The 21391-nt window shown below is 45.6% G+C and overlaps 2 protein-coding genes and 1 long non-coding RNA gene across 3 annotated transcripts in view; 2 read left to right on the top strand and 1 right to left on the bottom strand.

The window, feature by feature from the left end:
- The window catches only part of LOC122566690 (E3 ubiquitin-protein ligase MYLIP), a 38091-nt gene extending 27623 nt beyond the window's left edge, over positions 1-10468 (top strand). The window contains exons 2-7 of the mRNA XM_043724313.1: positions 2373-2569; positions 6158-6398; positions 6486-6655; positions 6943-7159; positions 7236-7433; positions 7526-10468. Of these exons, the coding sequence (XP_043580248.1) occupies positions 2373-2569; positions 6158-6398; positions 6486-6655; positions 6943-7159; positions 7236-7433; positions 7526-7855 (1353 nt within the window). The 3' untranslated portion in view covers positions 7856-10468. The remainder of the gene's footprint in view (positions 1-2372; positions 2570-6157; positions 6399-6485; positions 6656-6942; positions 7160-7235; positions 7434-7525) is intronic.
- A 721-nt stretch (positions 10469-11189) lies between these two features.
- Positions 11190-21391, top strand: part of LOC122566689 — a 46788-nt gene continuing 36586 nt past the window's right edge. Inside the window, exons 1-7 of the mRNA XM_043724312.1 lie at positions 11190-11669; positions 12956-13848; positions 13949-14205; positions 14293-14933; positions 15032-15223; positions 15314-15998; positions 16097-16193. Coding sequence (XP_043580247.1) covers positions 13065-13848; positions 13949-14205; positions 14293-14933; positions 15032-15223; positions 15314-15998; positions 16097-16193 — 2656 coding nt within the window. The 5' untranslated portion in view covers positions 11190-11669; positions 12956-13064. The remainder of the gene's footprint in view (positions 11670-12955; positions 13849-13948; positions 14206-14292; positions 14934-15031; positions 15224-15313; positions 15999-16096; positions 16194-21391) is intronic.
- LOC122566700 lies at positions 11679-12810 on the bottom strand. Its single transcript, XR_006316594.1, has 3 exons — positions 12347-12810; positions 12103-12271; positions 11679-11817 (listed from the first exon to the last, which is right to left on the bottom strand). It is a non-coding gene; the product is annotated as an uncharacterized LOC122566700 (long non-coding RNA).

The following is a 21391-nucleotide window of genomic DNA, read 5'->3' as shown; positions in this document are numbered from 1 at the left end:
CGCGAAACGGAGAATCCAGCGGTTGAGACGCTCGTCGACGTTGCCGATACCGACGGACTAAAGCGCTCGAAGATCTAGTTTGCCTAACTGCCAGACAGAAATCTCGTTACGTGGTTGGTCGAGAGGAAGGAGAATCGGAAGAGAAGGAACCAAAAAGGAACGAATTCGCGTTTCTTTTCTCGAAGCGTAATCGAAATCGATGGAAAAGAAACGGACAGCTGACTCGAGATCTCGCGCTTATTCGCTCGCTACCGCTTAATATACCGCGTGTATTACGCGTTGGTCGTTTTTCGATGACGACGCGGGCGTCCGATTTATCGGTGTGGTGCGACGAAAAGCGAAGAAACTCGGCGAAACGACACGGGGCTCGTTGGTCGTTGGCGGCGTGTCGGATCAACGAGTTTATTTAATTCGAGCCAGCAGCGATATTAATTTTGCGCGGCGCCTGCCATACAAATTACTTCGTTCCGAAACGCTGTTATTTTCGCCGTGCCACGCGTCCGTAAAACCGCAGTCGTGTGCGCGCATTTGCTGCATGCACGATGTACGTGCATCGACGCGCGTTAATTTTGCGCGCGCACGCCTCTATAAAACCTAGTGGACGATTAAACGAAAGACGCGTTATCGTCGCGCGTTCGTTTTTACCTATGTGCGAGCGTAAAATTCCCCCAAATCCCATCAAAGAGTCGCACAGTCCTGGGTGAATGTGGAAACGTTTAAAACTGCTCTTGTGTTTACGCGAAATTAGAATTGCGATTCGTTGCATCGTCCAATAGCTATAATATTTACGTACGTCGCATTTACGTACGTACAGCCGTGGACCGATAGCGTGTCGCTTCTTTCGTCCGCGGTTGCAATTTCCGCGTTTCCGGGTCGGAAATTTCTCCGCTTGCGGATGAAATATCGCGTCGATGACTTTTCGAAACGGTCCGGCGACGTGTCGTATCGCGTCGATAATATTTAACGATAAATATCTGGCGAATATTTGCGAGAAGCAGAGACCCGTACGCTTACGCCTGTCTGCGGCGGAGGCGAGTTGCGGGAATGGAAGACGGCGGTGTTGCGTTCGTTCGACGAACTGTATCCACGAAAAAATACCGGCACCGTGAGTCAGAGGTGGTTTGGTCGGAAGTATAGAGACTTCGGAATTATACAGAGACGTTGAAAAGCTCGAGAATATCGACGGAATGGATGCAGCTGGCAGATGGAGCGTCTGCTCGATATTCTATCTTTTCGTCCGTAACTATTCACCTAGAAATATCTGGTCGCTGCGCCCTAAAGCTTCCTTTATCGTCTACCGTTAACAGAGTCGACGAATGCATTTGCGCCACTGAGCGACGCAATCGATACGATTTATCTCGTCGGTTCTCGCAGCTCCTTCGCCCTTTTTCTCGCAGACTGCGCTCGATGCGCTGCGAAGGGCGAATTCGTAGTCTCCGCGCGAAGAACTCGCAGATTCGGGGTTAATCGAAGCGAATCCTTTGGCATTCGGGAAAAGAATGAATTTTCACGAAAGCGTAGAACGGGTGTCTGCGACGCGCCAGTCGAAGGAGCAAAGTGTATTCTCGTACGTTATTTTCGTGCCAAAGAGACTAAAATATCGACCAGCGACTCGCGACCCAGTTTACGTCGATTTTCGGACGTATTTATTCGCACGTTTCGGCGAATGCCGCACGTACGCGCGAAATTTGCGCGATTAACGCGGCTTCTCTTTTCAGCTCGTTGTTTCCGCTTTTTCGCTAAGAAATATGGCCAAGCACCCGCCGCGGGGAATACGTCGCTCTCGAGACAGCCTGCGTCGCGTTTCCTTTTTTTTCAACGTGAATTTTCGTCGTAGTCGTCGTCGCTCTATAGATACGTGACCGACTTTCTGTCCGTTCCGAGAAAGGGGACACAGCCGCGGAAAGCTGCGAGGAACAGAAAGTAAAATAATAACTCGATCGAACGATATTTGCTCCCAAGTCCGAGCTATTTTGGATAATAAATCGTACACGCGAGAACGTGTTTCCGTTAAGCTGGAACAAAATACATCGAAGGATGGAAAACGGCGTTTGCAGATAGCCGCGTATGCGGTCAGAAGCCAGGCTCGCTACGTACGAGAACACCGCCGGTAACTTTCTAAATTATTGCCAGCGATATATCGCGCGCTTTATTCCACTGCGTTGTTTTCCCACGGATCGGTGCGCGGTTTCCCCGGTTTTCTCGGTATTCCCGGTAATCGATTAATTTTACTCGGGAGACAATCGGTTGGGAAAAATATGCGTAACTCGCGGGCCAGTTGGTTCGATTCGATTCGTAAAGACAGAAAGCTGCGCGCGTATCGGGGTGCAAAAGAGCGAATCTTTCTAATTGAAAATTTCCCATTTTTACAGGCATGCGACTGTTTGGGCATTAGCAAGGAGTGCGACTACTTTGGCTTGAAATACCAGAACGCGAAGGGCGAGGAACTCTGGTTGAACCTGAGGAATCCCATAGAGAGACAAACGGGTGGCGGCGTGGCGCCTTTAAGATTCGCATTGAGGGTTAAGTTTTGGGTGCCGCCTCACCTGTTGCTGCAAGAAGCCACCAGGTAAAAGATATCTGGAAAAACGTCGCTTCGCGCCACGAAAACGGCCACTCTCCTAATCACCTGGCTGATCTCGCGACGCGAGACGAACTTATCGCGCGTATTCCACGTGCTTTGACTCGATCGATGGAGGATAGAACGGTAACGGTATCGCAGATTTCGTCGAAACGAGAGCGTTTTCGTAGAATTTCGACCGAGTGGAACGTGGAGCGTGGAGAGACCGAGATCGATAGACCGGGATCGACGTACCGATCGAAGAGCGTTGCGGTTCGTCGTGCAAGTAGACGATCGAGCACGTACAAAATTGCATCACGGAGACTCGAGTGGAAGGTACTGATTACGCCGGATAATACGGTCGGTGAATATATATGCGGATTATGTCTGAAGGGTATTGGTCCGAAACAGGGTAAAGAGAGCGGTGCAATACGGACAAAGTACACAGACGAAAAACTACGACTAATCGTTGGACGTCGCGGAGAACGGAGCAACGACGCGACGAGACGCGAACAAAATTTGCGGTTGGGTCGCTCGTGAACAGTTCCAAAGGCAAGCGGTCGTGATTAAACGCGAGCGAATCGGGTCGGGGTGGTAATTAATAGAAAGTGGGAGGCAGGGGATGGAACGAGTGCGAATCGGGTATGGACCGTGGGTAGGAGATTTCAACGGATCGAAACGTAATTGCGATTTAATCGCGGTAGCTCTGAACACCCTTGGAAAAGGTAAACGCGCCAAGAGTAACGCGTTCGATGCGCGAATTAATTGGTCGCCGAGTGGCGACGTTCGTTAGCGGTGAACTAGGATGATCGCATCGGCCGACGCGAAAGCTCGCAAACTGTCGTTCGTGTCGCGCGTTTCTACATTCGCGCGACGAATCTTGCCAAGATTTATCCTTCTCACCGTAGCAGCGTGGGCGACGGAGCGGCCTTTGCGGGCGAATTTTCTACGAGAACCACGCGTTCGACGATGGCGTAGTTTCGATTAGCCGAAATCGATTAGTAGCTGAAAGTAGGTCAGTTTTGAAAGTCCGGTTAAAAAGATCTGTTCGCCTTCCGTCGTACTTTCTCGCCGCTAGTAATCGCGCGAAGTACGCCGTTGCCGAACATTTGCGACCAAGCGAAACCCGCGCTTCTCGCACGGAGAAACGACTACGTCGGATATTTAAGCTCGCGGAGTTCGAGGTATCGAGGAATACGTTTCGTTGGCGAGATAGGGGTGGAATTTTCTTGCGTACGTGCGAGCAAGAGTTTCGTCGGTTACACCGTTCCGGATGAATAATCTCTTCTCGCGCAATCGCTACTCCGAATAACCGAATTCCGGAAGACGAGATTCGCTGTTTGTTCGGGGTGTAAATCAAAGTTGTTACAACGCTATTGTCGCGAAATGTACCGGGGTTTCCACGTACGCACGTCGGCCTTGTTCTCCGAAATTGAATATCGCTGATGCCAGGCCATACACGTAGTTTCGTTCCGACCTCGTAAATCTGAAAACGTCGAAGCAAGACTCGCAACGTTTCGCGTTTTACCATCCTCGCTCGACGAGGAGATACGGCGTCGAGATACGGCAACGATAAAGCGATAACGAAGAATAGATTCGTTAGAGTTGGCCGACGTAATCTCCAGTTAGTCGTACGCGGATCGTTCTTTCTCCAAGCGCGATCTAACTTTTCACGGGTCACAGAACGCGCAACCAGGATCCATCGTTTTTCCAAAGCGCGAGCTGATCCGAAACTGCGACGTCGTTCTCGCGCCGCACGGAAAACTAATTGAAATTTACAAGCGAACTGTCATCGAAATCGATCAGAAATCACCGCGGTTGAAACCATGAAACTCCAATTCGATGCCAGGCGGAATTTCGCGTCGACTGTTGCGAACTCGTTGGAGTTTTGTACGTATATCTGTCTCTCTGTGTGTGTATATATATACAATATATATGTCTACTTTCTGTTAACTTCTTCGCGACAAGTTTCGATATTAAACTATGTACCTTCCGCGTACAGGAGTTGGCTCGAAGTTCTCTAAATATCTTTAAATACCCAGAAGCTGTTTGCTCTTCTCAAAAGCCCAGAGTCCATAGGTTAAGCGGCCGGTCGGGTTACTATATTTGTACGTACTTCGTTGTATAAAGTTACAATCGCGTCTTAGACGTCCTTCGTCGTTCTTCGTCTTTCGTAGTTTGGCCGAGAAATTTACGACGCGAAAGAATTGCTTATTTCTCGCGATTTTCCGCGTATCTTTCGTTGGAACCGATCGTTCGTTGACATATGGGCAGGCACGAGAATCGCGCGATGGCAACAAAGGCGGACAGTTTGATAGCAAATCGGAGGAATTATAGCGTTGAATGGACGTGTAGCTGCGTCCAGTTGGATAGCGAACGTACGAATAAAATAGAATTTACAGCTATCGAACGCATTGTTTGTCTATCGAGCGAAAGCGATATGGAGAAACTAGTTTCGAGTATATGTAAATGAACGGCTAGAGAAAATTTCGATAAGAAGATTTCGCCGACGTATTGTTCGAAACTTGGAACTTCGTTGATGCCACGAGGTTCGAATCGTGCGAAGATTGGTCGAAAATTCGCCTTTATCGCGATGAATACGCAAATGGACTGTTAACGGTTAAACGATCGACTGAATATTTATGCGTTTGGAATTGCAAACCACTGTCGAAACGTATCGTTCGCGCAATGTCCTCGGGACGTTGAATCGCGATACTTTCGACGATCGCATAATCCGGCGATATTCGACTTGATCTAGTCTGGTCTGATCCGAATTGCGCAACACGATTTCGCAAATTATCCGCCATCGAGAAATAGGACGGGTCGTTTCAAGCTTCGTGACGCGAATAAAACGCGTTTCTTTCTAAATGTTTGAACGCGTTTGAAGGCTGCTCTTCAGTTTCCGTCGCCGAACCGTCTACCGCGCGGTTGTTAAAGGTCCTGCGAGAGTCTCGCGAACGTTTGGCAAGCTGACGCTCGTGCTGGTTGTCGTCGTGACGATCGCAAGACCATCGCGTGTCAGGTGGAACTTTGCGGCGGTGCGAGGAAAAGCAACGAAATGAGAAAAACCGCGTTTGCCGATACGATCGCGTTTCTTCGCGACCCGCCGAAATTCGAATCGAAATTCGATCGGAAATTCGATTCGAGAATCGATCCGCGCGCGACGAACGCGTTGTTCGGATAAGATCGCTTTCGTTCGGATCGATCGTGTCGATAATCGTGCATTAACGAGCAGAGTAACCGGCAAACGTAGCGAACGATCCCTGTCAAAGTCGACTCTCGAACGATACAACTCGAATTTACCAAAGTTGATCGGAACTCCGCCCATTTCGATCAACCGTTAAATTCGAGCGTGGAAGCAGCGGTCGTAAACGAAACTGCGTTCGCGCAGTTTCTCCGTCGTTCGATTTATCGATTTATCGTCGATACGCTATTAGCGCGTTACATATGGACGACGTCTCTCGTTACGCTTGTCCGTGAAACTAACGTATATCCCCGTATATATTAGCATCTGCCACGGGCCGCTGGATAACGTCACGCTCCGCTGCTAGTTGATAATAATTCTTGCAATGGTCGAATCTGTTTATCCGATTGCAGGCACCAGTTCTACTTGCACTCTCGTTTGGAGTTACTCGAGGGTAGATTGAAAGTGTCGGATTGGGCTTCTGTGGCGCGTTTGGTCGCTTTGATAGCGCAGGCCGACACAGGCGATTACGATTCCATGTCACCGCCGAACGCGCTCTACTCCCAATGTTGTCAAATTCAAACGGCGGAGCCGTGCGAATCGAGGCCTCAGGACTTTCTCCATCGGATAGTTCAACAACACAAGGAGATTAAGGTTTGCGGCTATTTTTCTACACGCACGTTTCGTCGATTCTCCCCGTCGACGCGATTCATCCACGCTTTTTCTTTTTTCTATCCCCAGGCGATGAAAACCTCCACAGCCGAGTATTGGTTACTGAAGGAGATATCCAATTTGGATACGTTCGGCCAGGAGATGTTTCACAGTAAATTCGGCTACAACGGAGTGTCGATGATCGGAGTCGGACCTCATGGTATCACGGTTTATCGCAATCACGACGAGGAAACGCAAAAGTAAGTAGTTGTTGTTGTTGTTGTTGGCTAACTTGATTCTCGATCGGTAAGAAGTTGGCAATCAACGAGCAAACGTTGAACGTCTCTCGTCCAATTCGTCGAAACTCTTTAGTTTCGAAGCTTTGCTCGAGCATTATCGCTTTCGATGGAGCGCATTGCCATCCGTCGCATGCGAACTCGTCGTTAGTGGGTATCTGGTGCGCTTTTACCCGACCAACTTTTTATCCATCCATTAACGTGGAGTACCGATTTTACGCAACGCGATTATCGTCCTGTTTGTTTTACAGCATACCATATACGGCGATACAAAGCGCAACGACTCAACGCCGAATGTTTCATTTGGTTTACCTCTCGCTCGACGGCGAGGAGACGTCGTTAAATTTCAAATTAGATTCGAGTCAATCCGCCAGTGGACTTTACCGGGCGATTACGGAGAAGCACGCGTTTTATAGCTGCGAGACGGTCAGGAGCGCGGTTACGGCGCAATTTATACGAGACTTGAAGGTATTTGAAATCAACGACGACGACGACGACATCCGCTCGACATCGACTCATTACGTTATTTTCTCTATACGTACAGGGCACCATTATCTCGATATTCAACGAGGATTCCACGTTAGGGAAGAAGTACGTGTTCGATATACGTAGAACGTGCCGAGAGGTGTACGACAACGCGCGGCGCGCTCTCTACTGCGAAGCTGCGACCGTTAGCCTGCCAGAGGAGAAGGAAATTTTGCAGAAGCAGGATTGCGGAGACTGCGAGGATCCGAAATGCAAGGTATTTCGTCGAATCGACGATATCGATCGAATCGGATGAACGACCGATCGACGAACTAGAAAAACAACTGTTTCACATTGTTCGACTTTCAGGAATCTCGAGAATGTCTGACGAGACTGTTGGACGCGATGCTGTGCCGCATTTGCATGGACCGTAGTTTAGACACTGCCTTGTTTCCGTGCGGACACGCGGTAGCCTGCTTGGATTGCGCCAGGCGATGCGAACGTTGTCCTCTCTGTCGAGCCGACATCGACCATTGTCGCACGATATATCTTCCGATCGAGCTAACGCATGTCGACAAGCACAATCCGAAATTGCTCTCGGAATCCATCGAACCTAGTTACGGCAACTCTTCTACCGAGGAAATTCAAAAGAGAAGCTTGGCAGCCGAAAGCTCCGTGGTAAACGGTAACGATATTTGAGAATGTCGTTGCAACGAGTTTCACGCTTCTCGAGGATTCTTCTCTAGAATCTTTGCTTGCCGGATCGAGAGAGCGCATTGAGTCTTTCTCCCGTCTCCACTATCGTACTATCTTTGTCTTTCCTTTTGTTCTATTATTCCTTTGATTTACGTCAAAATCGCACGCATTGACTGTTCCATCGTCTTTCCCCGTACATTCGTGTTATCCGTACGACGATCAATTTTCCTTTTCTCTTCTTTCGTTCGTTCGTGACGAAGAAACGCGACGTTGCCCGTAACGTTCGAAAAACCGGAGAATACGACTCTGTTTAACCGAGCCCGTTCAAAGGCGAATAATCAGATCAGAGTAACAAGATCATGTTCGCTGTCTACGCTTCCTCGTTCGAATAAGAAGAGTTCGCGTGGTTTCGTTCGACGGAAGTTCAGTCGATCGGGCATTAATTAAAATTTCTTTCCAATGAATCTAGTTCGTATAAACAAACTTCTACTGTATGCGCATACACACACACACACACACTCACTCTCTCTTTCTCTCTCCTCTCGTTTAAATACGTATCTACAATGTAATTGTAATAATGTTACACGCTACATGTATACTTCTTAATCGAGTAATAACGATATTGTCTTAATCGCGCGACCGAAAAGTGCTATCAGCAGCGTTGATCTTTGAAAAAACGATGCTGTCATTGTTTCCAAGAGAGAGTAGTACATCCTATTTTATTGAAAAGTTTAATGCGTCGTATATAGATGTGTTTACTTTTATCGACAGTTGGACCAACGAGTTTTCTCATTTTATTTAAGTGTCGTTTATAATGCTTCTCGATACTTTCGTTCCTCTTAGATAGATTATATCCTCTTCTCTTCTTTTTTTTTTTTTTTTTCTTTCGTACGTACTTCGACTTTCATTTAGATACGGCGGTAGGCCACTGGGGTTTATTAAAATCGATGACCGTTCGTATTTTCAATATAACGTATTCATTATGCATACGCGATATGGTTTATAAAACGACTGCTATAACGCTCCCCTTCTTCTAGAAGACGTTTCATCCGAGTCACTCGAATCTCGCGTCACTCGATCATTAGGTCATCCATTGATCGATCGTTAGCGCGATAAAATTTCCTTCATTGAGAGCGACCCGTGATAATTGTATCAATTTTATTGTCACGAATGGCCTACGTAAGTAGAATTTCCATGATCCGAGAAGTCGACAGGCCGACGACAGAGATACCACGCTACGAGTTATCTCTCTTTTGAAACGTCTTGTACAAGAAGGAAACCTTGTTACGGTAATATCTGTTTATATGTACATAAAAAAGTGAGATAACCCCTGGATAGGGTCAAGCGAGTAAAAGTCACGAGTTCGCCAAATGTCAAATCTGATTTAACAAAGTCGGCGCGAATGCCATCTTTTAAGTAAGAGAATCGTAATAAAAGAAATGCATATGTTAATCGATGTGCTTTGCATGCAAAAGACAATTGACACGACATCGATGATAGTTCGTTTCAAAGGAGCACACGAGAGAAGGCTGTTTCCAATCAAAAGAAAATAGAATGCAAATATCGTAACATATTATTTATATCGTCTACTCGCGAGACATCGTTCTTCTTTCTCGTCCTCGATCGACGATCCTTTCATCGTCCAACATCTATGGCTAGCATTTCAGCAGAGTCGAATGCTTGCCGGAACAGAGGATACCAGGGAGAATGAAAGTCAAAGAAATTGTTATAGTCATTCATCAATGCAAAACAGATCTAGTTCGTAATTTATTCATAAGGGAAGAAACAGTAGCATTAAGTCGGCGTAGCGTAATCCCTTTTTTCCTGACATTCGTAGCGCTTTACATCTCTCATCTATATATGCCATTTAGTTTCCTTTAGCGTTTTTCTATCCTATCGTTGTTGTTACGAAAATCGTGATTACGCTGCTTTTCTAAGTCAAATATCGATCCGAAGGGTTCTATGAAAACGCAAATGTAATAGATATACAACAATAACGATATTCAGATACAAAGTTAAGCAGACGTATCGGTGCATTGTATTTCTTCATGGCCGGAAATAAAGATATTTTCTTCAGAATTCTCCGATTACGTTGTCGACGTTCGTCAACGTTGATGGGCTTTTATTCGTTAGAAGATAATTTTCCAAGCACGCGCTATAAAAAAACCGTTTTATACGTATACATGTAATATCGATGGTCCGTGGTCTCGAGGATGCAAACAATTTGTACCACCGCTATGCGTTTACTCGATATACGTAAGTTTAATAATAATTACAACGATAACATCGTTATGATAAAAAAAAAAAAAACAACAACAACAACAAATATTTGTGATTAACTCTCTGTATAAATGCGAAGAAATTTCAAATCATTGTAATTGTTAGATCTGTAAGGTAGAAACGTGAAAGATATACGAGAGAATGGATTTTTAAGAATTATCATTTGCAAAGAGTATTTTTAAAGTATTTCCAATTATTTTCTAGTATTATATCAGGATTCCACTTTGATTAGTGGTGTATACATATGAGACCGATACACACTATAAAAAATAATTTTTAGCATTATTATAAAGGTACAGTGTCCCAACCTGTTGATTAAATATTATAAAATATCAACCGCTGTATACCCTTTATTCTCATTTGTTCCACATGCCTTCTCCCAACATTAAAAACGAATGAAAAGAAGGATACATCCCGCGTCTAATTGTAAGTCGATTACTTTCGTGCAACGAAATCACTTTGCCGATATCCGAGTGTAGTTTGTCTTAAACGATTTTTTATGCTAAATCTTTTTGTAATTTTTTGCGAGTTAAATTCAATGGAAAGTTCAATGAACGTACCCGCTGTATCTTACACGCGAGATAAAATTAATCTCGTACTTTTTTATTTTTAACTTTAATCGTTTCACCGTACGTACCGGACATGTAAATAGAACTTTGGTGGGTTTAATCGGACGGATAAACCGAATGAAAATGAATTTTGAAACAAATATCTTTACATGTAACTACAAACAACAGTTTACAAGTCTATAAACATATTGATCCAAGGACTAATGCGCCAATTAATCGGCAACTGGATCGTTTATTTATATTTAAGCTTGTATTTCGTATTTTAATTTCGATCAATTCTCATACAGGATCCTACAGTTACGTGATATTTGAACAACGCTTTAAACCTTTTTCTTCGAAAGACTATCTTTCTTTTAACGTTTAATGTTTAATTTAAGTCGATCGAATTCAGATTAAATGATTTTCATGATGTGAGCAAAACTGATAAGAAAGAGCGTACGTAGATAGAAATGAAAGCACTGTTTAAGTGGAAAAATTTTTAATGTGGCGCCAAATTATGCCGAGCAGCAGTTGAGTTAGGATCTGGGATATCTGCGCACGCGTCGTACATTTTAATTGGTTCACGCAGCGGCATTGTCATATGACGAAGCTGCGTGGCATCATGGGAAGCAGGTCGCAATTTTGCAACATGGCGGTGAATTGAGCCAAAGTCGCGGTCCTGTGCCATCAGAAAATGTATTTTTCATAGTCGAGCAACTTCTTTTATTGTACTCTTGATGTATGCGACAGTGTAGTACGGGTTCGGGTCGTGTTAGACGATACACTGTGCATGTAAATATGAGTGTAACGAAGCACAACGTTATTTCGAAGGTGACACCCCGCAACTCGGTGTGGTGTTCGACCACGTATGGCAGAGACTAGAATCCGAGATAAGGAAGCTCTGCTTCGCCTAAGTAATACGTATCGCCAATCAAAATTACCACCACAAAGTAGCGATGTGGTGGTTACCCAATCCGAACTGTGAAAATGTGAGTGTTTTATGTAAAACGTAAAGTGTGCATACGAAAGTGCCTGTGGGTGCGTATTTCGGTAGCGAGGAGAGTGCACGGGTGCCTTGTCTGCGATATCCAACATCCCTTTTCCACGTTTATTCCGTTTATCTCACCGTCGAAATTCCTGTAATTTTACTTTCAATTATTCCGACGTTCGATCCTTTGATTCGACCGAATCTCAATCACGAAAACCTGAATATACAAATTGGTTCTATTCAGTGCGCAACCATTGTCTTAAACACTTTTAACCGTATTCGTAATTCCTTCCCATTTGTAAAAAAAATGAAAAATATTCCACAAACTTCCCTGTATCTGTTGGTAACTGTGTTCTCGTCATTGAAAAATGCATAATCCGATCGATTTCTTCGATAGTGCTTACCTTTGAACCGTGCTCGTGTTTCATTCTTACCTGTGTGCTCAAATTATATTCCATACGAAATCACCATAAACACGATACAAACGGAACGGCCATCCCTTAATTTCTTTTACTATTGCCGATATCCGAAAAAGTGTTCTATGGTCGGTGTCGGTAAACGTCGATGTAGCAACGCTCCAAAAATACCACATGTTACGGTATTCTAAAAGCATCGTGCGTTGCAATACTTCTCACAAACGATAAGAGTGTACAACGGTTAACAATACGTCCTATTTACCGTTCGAAATAACCATTTTCCGGGCAATAATATAATATTTTCGGGAATTTAGTCCGATTTATCATGAGGGCTTTCAAATATACATTCCAACATTTTTGTTTACTTGTACACTTCTTCACTTTGCATACTGTTATGATTGAAATAACGTAGGTTTTAAGGCTGTATCAGAGTTGATCTTACCTTATTGGAATCAAATATGATTTAGAAGAAGAAAGAGTCAATTTTGTTGATAGTAAAATTCTGTCTGTACGACAGTTGGTTAATCCACAGAGTTATTAATACATATTATGTAATTAAATAAATCTGCTTCTTCATGCTTGCAAGAACTGAATTTTTTTCTAGGCTAGATAAAGAGTAGGGTTACAATTATGCTCTGATAAACTTGTTAATATACAATCAGATCCTGCAAAACATTTTAAAATGATATTCCTTGCAACCTTTTATGCTCCTTGTCATCTATATTTCATATAAGGCATCAGTTGTACGAATCGTTGCTATTACGCCTTTTATTTGAGACGTATAGTAGTAACAGTAACAGTAACAGTAATAGTAATAGTAATAATAATAATGAAAGGTTATAGACTAACAAGATGTCTTTTTATTTTACAGATATCTGCAAAATTCAAAAATTTTGTCGGTTATTGTAACTTGTGATCGTACATGTGTGCCAAACAGAGATATATAAGAGGGCATTGAAGAGACCCAATGGTTTCCTGACATGATGGAAGGTAATCTATATGTGAAAAATGAGCCGGGACTTGACGGGCAATCACTTGCAAACCCACAACCGAACCCATCCTCAGAGGATACAGGAGGTGCCAGGGTTTGTTTCGTTTGCGGTACGATAGGCCATGGGGAACAATATTGGCTGAGAGTGAAACCAAGTCCGGGTGGTGCACCAAACGAACCTTACTTTCCATTTCTTGAGTCCCATGAACCACCTAATGGGTATCGTGGTGAGGGAGCTAGAAGCGGAGCAGTTAGGGCATGCAGTCTTTGCTACGCCTTGCTGTTACAGCAATGGGAGAGTTACGAACAGGATGCTAGACCTCATAGTCAACGAATTTATTGGTTAAAAAGATGCGACGGTGGTCCATTTACGGGGGCTGAGATGGCTCTTCAAGGGGAATACGCGGCTCAAGTCCTGGGCTTAACCAATGACCAAACTCCGCAGCTCAGACCCGAAAACCGACCGATTGGAATCTCTCCGCGACTTCCGCTGAATTCACCATCGCCTAGAGTGGAACAGACAAGGCCATCATCGAATTCCATTGAACTGCCAAGACCACATTCTAATACAGCAGAAACGCACAGACACTTGGAACAAGCGAGGCTTGCAATGGAATCTCCCCATCAAAGACTGCAATCGCCGCATCAAAGGTTACAAAGTCCTCGACAGCTTGTAGAAGATTCGAGAATATCGAACGAAGCGGCATTGGATTTAAGACATGCACCTAGGAGTTCACCTGCACCACAACCAGCTTTACCACCACAACCTCAACGTAAGCTCTAATTTATGTCTGTTACTTAGGCGAGAATAACGTTCTTCGGTGTTTGTTTATAAACGTAATATTTAATTGTGCTTTAATCGAACGATTGCAGCCATTTACAGCGGAGGATCGACGTCGAGCGCCGGCACTGATATCTTGGATCTCTCAATGCCAGATAAAAATTCGGTTACGGAAGTCTGCTACGTATGTGGGGATGAGTTCACGCGAGGATCACTTAGTCACATTGCAGCAAAACCACTGCCAACCCCGCCACATCCTTCCGCCAGTCCCTCGCCATTTTTTCCTTCGCTAATGCTTCATCCAAGACCAAGTAGGAGCCGACCAATGGATAGCGCTGGGCGTGTACAAGTATGTGTATCATCTTCGTTATTTCCTGTTGATCGCCCGTGTAATTCCTTTACTTGGGATTTATTTAATTCGTTTCCTTGGTTATAGGCCTGTTCAGCGTGTCAAAATCATCTTCTGTTACAATGGAAGGAATATACTGACCAAGGAGTTCCACACGGTGATCGGAATTATACGCTTCGTAAACGCCAAGCAGCTATAATAGAGGCAACTACTTTTACCTGTTACACTTGCGCGCTTGACTACCCTTCGAAAAATATTAGACTTATTTACTGCTGTCGTAATCCCGAGAAGGAAACGTACTATCCTTTTATTTATTCTCTGAGACCTCCGCAAGGAGCTAGTCCTATTAGCCCTCAGGGAATGGTGCAAATTTGCTCCGTTTGTTATAAAAATTTGCCAGAAAGACAGCAATTATTCGGCGAAGAAAATCGCGAGGGTCAAGCGTGTATGCAGATGGTGGATTTTCGACAACGGGGTCCATCTCCGAGACCGGTAGTGTCAAAGTCCCCAGCCAATTCTGCTGGCAGTGATATTCGTTTCAAACCGTACGATTTGAACAAATCGAGCGTTGCTACGAACAAACAACGTAGCGCAACGATAAAAGGATCCACCCCTGGGCAACGAAACTCTCCGAACAACGGGCCCGCCGAAAATGGGACTGTTGCTCTCGGCCAAAACTATAGGTGCTATATTTGCGAGAGATTGTATCCTCGTTCTCACATGAAATGGTACGATTTTCAGAGTTGCTGTTGTTCTTTGTTACGTATGTTGAGATTGTTAATTATTTGTGTGGGTATTAATCGTTACGTTCGTTTGTCGTTGAAAGGTTGTCTACGAGTCCGGAAGGAATGAATTCGCACGCTATGCATTTTCCATGTTTAAGGGGAATGGCACGTACATCGGAAAATGCCTGTATGGATAGTCACGGTAGGGTGTTAGCTTGTACTCACTGCGTGAATCATCTTGCCCAACAATGGGAAAGTATGGATGCTGAACGAGTTCCTTTAGAACGTCGCAGGTTAGTCGCGCTGTACAAATAAAATCTTTCGACAAACTTTTCACAGTATTCGCGTTTTTCGCCCGAATCATTATTATCATCGTGTTTTAGGTATGATATTCCTAGTCCACATCCAAACGGCGACGTGAATCGATCAATCGCCACCCCACCGAGTTCTAGTTCAGATCGAACGTTCGGCAGTAACCCAGGCACATCGAGCAGTTCTATATATTGTTTCTTATGTGGCTTGCATAGTGATTTAACCCTCGCAAGAGTGTTGTACGGTCGGCCTCAGGGTCGTAACGCACCATTTTTCCCTGAATTACTACGTCATCAGTCTCCGCCGAACGCCGAGCAACTTAGGGAAGACGGTTCTGCGCTAGTATGCACATTCTGTTATCATTCTCTTTTGGCGCAGTGGCGTCGTTACGAATCTCTTCCCAGTGGTCAACAAGCGAATGCCGCGGAAAGGCAATACAACACGCATGATTACTGTTGTTACGTTTGTGGTATTACGACGTATAGGAAACGCGTGAGAGCGTTACTCGTGAAGGACTTCCCGTTCCTGAGATATCACAGACAACCTGAAAAGAGCCTGTTATTGGAAAACGGAGATTTCGCGGTGGTCTGTTTAGACTGTTACGAAACATTGCGCACACAGAGCCTCGAATACGAACGATGGGGCTTACCCGTTGAAAAACGCGAATACAATTGGATAGTGCAACCTCCGCCGCCGGAAGATAGCCCTGACGCAGCTGTCGCGAGATTGCCATCCGGTGAAAGATCGGAGAAGGTGGTGAGTCATTTTCCGATAACTATGGTTTCTAAGCTGGATGCGTGCCACTCGATGAATTATTTATCAATATGCTTTGAACGTTCGTATATATTCCGTAGGTGCCACCGACGTTAACGGTTAAACCGGCACGGAAAAACTGTTCACCGAAGGCACCGGATAAGAAGGTTCCGGTGAAAGTTCCAGAAAAAGACCAAGGTAAGTGGAAAATGTTTTCTATCCTCGTTACGCGTATAACACGTTTGTAGGGGAAGTTTTAATCGAAGAAAATACAGACAGCAAACTTTACGTTGCAAACTTTTAGTCGAATTTCTCGTTTAAAGGGAAAAGGGAAGCAATGGAACGTATACATGGGGAAGTCCGAGATGCTTCTTATTCAGTCGACATTTTTTTCTTCGTTTATAATCCCATATATGCATGCTTATACATACATAGCAAGATTAAGTATACAAGTGTCTTAGATAACGAAAAATATTATGTATGTGGTCAAACATTTGCCAGACACGCTAAGGTTATCGGTTTACGTTGGAACGCTATCTCCTGCGTAAGCATTCACTTCGGATTTACTTGAGACGAATACGTTAGATTTTACGTCGCTGTACATGTGTACGTATTCTTTTCTTTCACTATTCTTTTACTCTTTCTTTCAACGGTTCCACTTGGACATTTTTCTTTTATCGAACGATGCTATTTCTTTAAAGTCAAGATAACGAATATATTTTCGCACAGATTAAATTTCAAGAGGTAAAGAATATACGTATACATAGATGTACGTATGTACGTACTTGAACGAAGAGATGACGTAGTGAAGATGCGAGAGTGGTCGGCACGATGAAAAGGATAAAAATAGGGGGCGAACGGATGAGAAAGCTGTTAAAAAAATCTAACAGTTGCGAATCACCTAAGAAGATGGTTACGTTCGAGCGAATTCACTCCTTTCTTTCTTCTTCTTTTTTTCCCTTCTATTCATTTACTTGGATCTTACATCCAAGAAAATATTTACATCGACGTATAATTCGCTAAAGCTTTTTCTTTTCTCTGTTCATGCAACAAGCATCTCGGGTTTTCAAGTCGCTAGAAAGCTTCCGAATGAAATTTTGACGCGGTTGTTCGGTAAATTTCTAAAACGTTTAAGCATTCGCGGTTCGCATGTTTTCTCAAAGAACAATAGCTCGCCCAGGCAAGCCACTTTCCATCTTCGCTACTGTTAGTCCATAACACCTTCTCCGCTTTCTTTTCTTTTTATCGTTCTGACTTGCCAAACATGTACACGCTTTCGTAGCAGAAGGTAAGTTTCGTCGAGTTCGCGTCGACGATCGTGTAACAGCATTGCGCGGACCTGCTATTTAGCGGTCGTAAAATTCTTGACGGGAGGCTGGAAACAAATTTTGTTTGTGAAAATATCGCGCCGACGACCATAAGTAATATTTTTTCATGCAATTCGTTTACTCGACGAAACAAAGATATTCGAGGTTTTCGCGAAAACAAAATTCGCTCGATTTCTCGGTTAATTGTTCGACTGAACGATTCGTCGTTCATTTCTTTCGACGATAAATTATATAGATCGCGGCAGATAGTCGGGATAAAACCAGTGGGAAATTCGATCGTACGCCACGATACGGTTTACGGTTAAACATTTCGATGAACCGCAGAGGTAAACTAATTGCAGCGTAAATACAGAGGTTACAAGTTGGAAAGAAAATAGCTTTCAAACGAAACACGATCACCGAGATGAAAAGGTCGATTAAGGTCGGTCGATCTGGCTTAGAGGAAGTAGTAGGTGGTTGGAGACGTTAGAGAGACTTAACGCGGTGGTCTGGTAGACAGGGTAGTAGCGCTGGTTGACAGTGACAGGGGGGTAAGCGAAGGAGAGCGAAAGCAGGAAGGAGGGTGCGATGGAGAAGTAGAAGGAAGGAAGGAAGGAAGGATCGAAGGAGAAAGAGCAAATGCCCGCAGCGCGACACCGCATTGCGCCCACTTGCCAACCCGCCCAACACCTAAATTCGAATTAGGAAACCAGCCTTGTCGTTTCTCGTCAACACGACTCTCCCGTCCTGGAAAGCGTACAGAGGCAGGACATCGTCGTCTACTTATACCGCCATGTATAGAGAGGGGAAATAAAGCGCGGACTAAAAGGGGGCTAGGCTCGTGTGTATGCGCGCCTAGTGTATTGTACGCGTACGTGTACGTGACGTGTACGTGTACGTGCATGTATATACGTATATAGGCAAGTTCTATCCTTTACGACCTTCCTTTGCTCTCTCGCTACTAGGAGTGCAATCAGAGGGAGAGAGGTAAAGTGCTCGTTTTCCTCTTCCTTTGGGAATCGATATCAACGTTATCGACTGCTTTTCTCGCTCCTTGTCGCTCGAAGTTCTACATCGGGGTTGCTCACGTATTCTCGGCAGGCGCGCAGCCAAAAGGCTCGATTTTGGCGCACATTCTCCACCGCCAAATCGCTGCCAAGTCTCGATTCAAGCGAACCCGCTTTTCTTCCTCTTAAATGATACGCGCCTGTGTATTTTTTAACGACGTTCGCGCGCGTTTCCACGCTTACCTCTTCCGAGAAGAATTCTCGAATATGAAGATCGATCAGAGAAGTTTCAGCGTCTCCGACGCTGGATGTTGCGTCGATTTCGCAAAGTCGGTCGCCTTAATCGGATTGATGCCACGCAGCTATATATCAGCGCGTTACTCTACACGCGCCCTCTTAACGCGCTGCGCGCGGTCCCTCTGTCGGTCCGTGTTAATAATTAACCACCGACTGGCGTGGGAGTAGTTTCGCCCACCTCTTGCGGCCAGCTGGTTTTATTTCGAGTAACGTTCTGCTCGCGCTCTCTTCTCTCCCCCCCGCCCCGGTTCCGTACTCCTCCGTTTACCGATGCAAAATAACGTGGAATTCCTTTTTCTAAGCCGATCTCGGAATTTTGTGGCTTTTTCTCCTTCTTCCTAGCGCTTCATGGCGCAAAATGTATCATCCTCGTAGGAGGCTAGACGCTAGGTTGTGCCTAGAAATCAGGGAGGCGATACAAATGCCAAGATGCGTCAAGTTCGTTCAAGGTGAAAACCTCGATAAAAATAGTAGAGCTTATTAGCCCCGGGGGAGTTAGCGACGTCTTCGGAGGGTAACGGCGAAGGTGAACGGAAAGGGGAAAAGGAGAAGTGGGAAATGAGAAAGGGAACTGGAACCGTAACGCGAACGCGAGCGTATTGGATTGAAGCGAGGGTGAGCATGACCAACCGTGTTTGTATATCCGGAGATTCGCAGCAGGGAACCAACTAAAGGCAGAGAGAGAGAGAGAGAGAGAGAGAGAAGGATAGGGGAATGAAGAGGGTTGGTCACGGCACGAGCAGAGGTGGAAGAGGATAGCGTGCCACGAGGGAAGAAGAAGCGCGAGCGGGGGGACTCGGGGGAAGTTCCCTGTCGCCGGCACGCATTGATTTTGCTCGACAGACAGCCGCCTGTTGGGTTCTCTGACTCGGGCATCTAACTTTGCCGTAGCTCGCATACCGTCTTTCCGTCTTCCTCGCCGCCGATCTCGTGGCTCGTGGCCTCTCTCGTCTTTTTCCTTCGCCTCGCGCGTACGAGCGGTCTACGCTGCTACACGTACGTACATATTTCGGCCGCGCGACGCCTATCGCCTTCCAACTTCTTCTTCGCCTCCCAACCAGCGCCTCTTACCAATTAGCGAACGTCGACGCCGACGTCGACGTTGATACAGCGTCGCGTTGTACGCGCAACTTTGTCCCACCTCGAATTATATTGGAGAAACTCGCTTCTTCTTATCTCGCCCTGTTGATACTCGCGATGCTACCACAAACACTACCGTTCTTACCTACTTGTTCGTAAATACGTTTTAATTCGCTAAAGATTTCATTTAGAAACGATTCGAAAGAATACGGCCTGGCATGTCTCTGTTAGGTCGATAATAAACTTTAATAGACGTATCAATCCTTCAATTGTTACGTTCTTCTCTTTCTGCCAATCGGACTCTGCTTCGTTTCGTGTTTTGCGTCGCTTCGCGGTAGCAAACACGCATCGATCGCGCGTATTACGTAACACGGTCTCACGATATATCGATTTTGTCTATCGATGATCCGTTCGTTGTCGAATAGCGGTCGTGATCGCTCGCTGTGAAAGTCGCGTACAATTTTCGATTCGAGAGCCTGCGAGCGAAGAGGCGGAATCGATCGAGTCGTTTTACGAACGCATCCGTAATTCGATTAACGGGTTGATCACGTATTCGCTGCGCGTCTCCACCTTGCTCGCGTCTAAACCGGATTTGTTTCGAACCAACTTTCCCATTGTCTCGCCGGTTTCGATAAAAGTCGAAAGACGCTCGTCGCGCGATTTTTCGCTCGTGAGATAGGTTGGCGCGTTTTCCAGAGTCGAGACACAGCGATAATCAGATATCGAATATCGAATCGGATATCGAGAAACGGTGGAATTATTTACAAAGTCAACGACCAGGTGATCGTAGTATGCTCGACTTTGTTCCGCGGTCGGTTCCGTTTATCGGCCATTTCGTTCTCGCCTCTTGCGTTTGTAGAGTTTCGCTCGTCTAACGCGTGACTCTCTCGCGTTGAAAGAGCAAGAAAGGGATGACGGTCGTGGTATGGTCAGACCGAAGCAAGTAGCTGGATTTGAATGGGGGTTGGCGCGAGCGGACGGCAGAGAGACGGAGAGAGAGCGAGTGAGTGCGAGGGCTGAAGGGGAGAGAGGAACGTCGTAGATCGGTGGCTAGGAGATGGAAGGGGAGGAAACCGAGCGGCTTGCTGGTTTCACAGCGCGTGCCGCTTCAGCGCCAGATGGCTTACAAAGTGGGAGAGAGACAGCAGGATCTTGCTCCGTATACATGCCCTCTTCTCGCCTATTACCACGAGGCAGCGAGCGGGTGTATGATTACGCAGGCGGTAGGGAAGAGAACGTAGTCGACGTTCCCAAATACGCTCCGTTTCGTCTCTTTCCCTTCCTTCGTCTTCTCCTTCTCCTTCTTCGTCTCGCGACTTTTTGTTTTTATCGTGCGATTTTCCAAACTCTTCGAAACAGCAGGAAAAAGACGCGACGTAATCTTTGGCGATCGTACGATTCGAGATCCTTGCTCGAGCTTCGTGCGAATTAAGCGGGGAAAAACGTTGGTGGCGATAGGCGTCGCGCGAAAAATTATTTCGGAACGACGACACGGTTGTTGGGTGAAAGTCGTGTACGCGAGTCGAGCGATACCAGCAGGGATGTGTCGTCGACAAAAAGAGAAGAAAGGATTACCGGCGGCTCGTGAAACGACTGGCAAAGACGCGTGTAATAACGCGCGACGGGTTCCATTGGCCGAAAAGCAGGCGTAGTCTGGCTTGTCGCACGCTCGTATTCTACTCTCGCTCGAACGGATCGGACGATC

Source organism: Bombus pyrosoma, linkage group LG4, assembly GCF_014825855.1.
Source record: "Bombus pyrosoma isolate SC7728 linkage group LG4, ASM1482585v1, whole genome shotgun sequence".
NCBI classification, from domain to species: Eukaryota; Metazoa; Arthropoda; class Insecta; order Hymenoptera; family Apidae; genus Bombus; species Bombus pyrosoma.
This window is presented reverse-complemented; position numbering and strand designations above follow the sequence as displayed.